Below are 670 nucleotides of genomic sequence, written 5' to 3'. Positions count from 1 at the left end.
CGCCCCGCAGGGCAGGCCCGAGCATCCCCTCGGCTCCGGGGATGCGGGGAACGAACGATGCGGATGGCCTGGGCCGCCCCGGGCCGGCACCCTGCACCCCGCTGCTGTACCCCACCCTGCACCCCACAGTGTACCCCACTGGTGTGCCCCACCCTGCACCCCACACTGCGCCCCACACTGTGCCCCACACTGTGCCCCGCTCCGTACCCCACTGCTCCATCCCGCACCCCCTCCCCAAAGGCATTTTCAGGGTGGGGTGCGATAGGGCGGAGACGTTCTGAGCACACCCAGGGGTGCAATGGGGACATGCAATGGGGGTGCAATGGGGATACAGCGGGGGTACAATGGGGACATGCAATAGGGATGCAATGAGGGTGCAATGGGGATGCAATGGGGGGCGGAAGGCGCGGGGATGCAATGGGGACATGCAATGGGGTTCAATGGGGATGCAACGGGGGGTCCAAGGGTGAATCCCTGGGTGGGCACGTGACCCCTCGGGGATGGGGCGATGCGGGGCGTCCCCGGGCTCACCGCGATTACGTTGACGAAGGTGGTCTTGCCCGAGTACTGCAGCCCCACCAGGGTCAGCTCCATCTCCTCCTTCCAGAACAGCGCCCGGAACCAGTCCAGCAGCTTGTTGAAAAGCGCCAGCATGGTGCCGGCCGGGCCG

The 670-nt window shown here is 66.9% G+C and overlaps 1 protein-coding gene across 1 annotated transcript in view; it reads right to left on the bottom strand.

Moving 5' to 3' along the window:
- The window catches only part of ARL8A (ADP ribosylation factor like GTPase 8A), a 15,577-nt gene extending 14,913 nt beyond the window's left edge, over window positions 1-664 (bottom strand). The window contains exon 1 of the mRNA XM_005426796.2: window positions 532-664. Coding sequence (XP_005426853.1) covers window positions 532-654 — 123 coding nt within the window. The 5' untranslated portion in view covers window positions 655-664. The remainder of the gene's footprint in view (window positions 1-531) is intronic.
- Window positions 665-670: the final 6 nt, after the last annotated feature.

Source organism: Geospiza fortis, unplaced genomic scaffold (genome assembly GCF_000277835.1).
Source record: "Geospiza fortis unplaced genomic scaffold, GeoFor_1.0 scaffold26, whole genome shotgun sequence".
In the NCBI taxonomy this organism is placed as follows: Eukaryota; Metazoa; Chordata; class Aves; order Passeriformes; family Thraupidae; genus Geospiza; species Geospiza fortis.
Note: the sequence above shows the minus strand (reverse complement) of the source record. Positions and strands in the feature narration are given on the sequence as shown.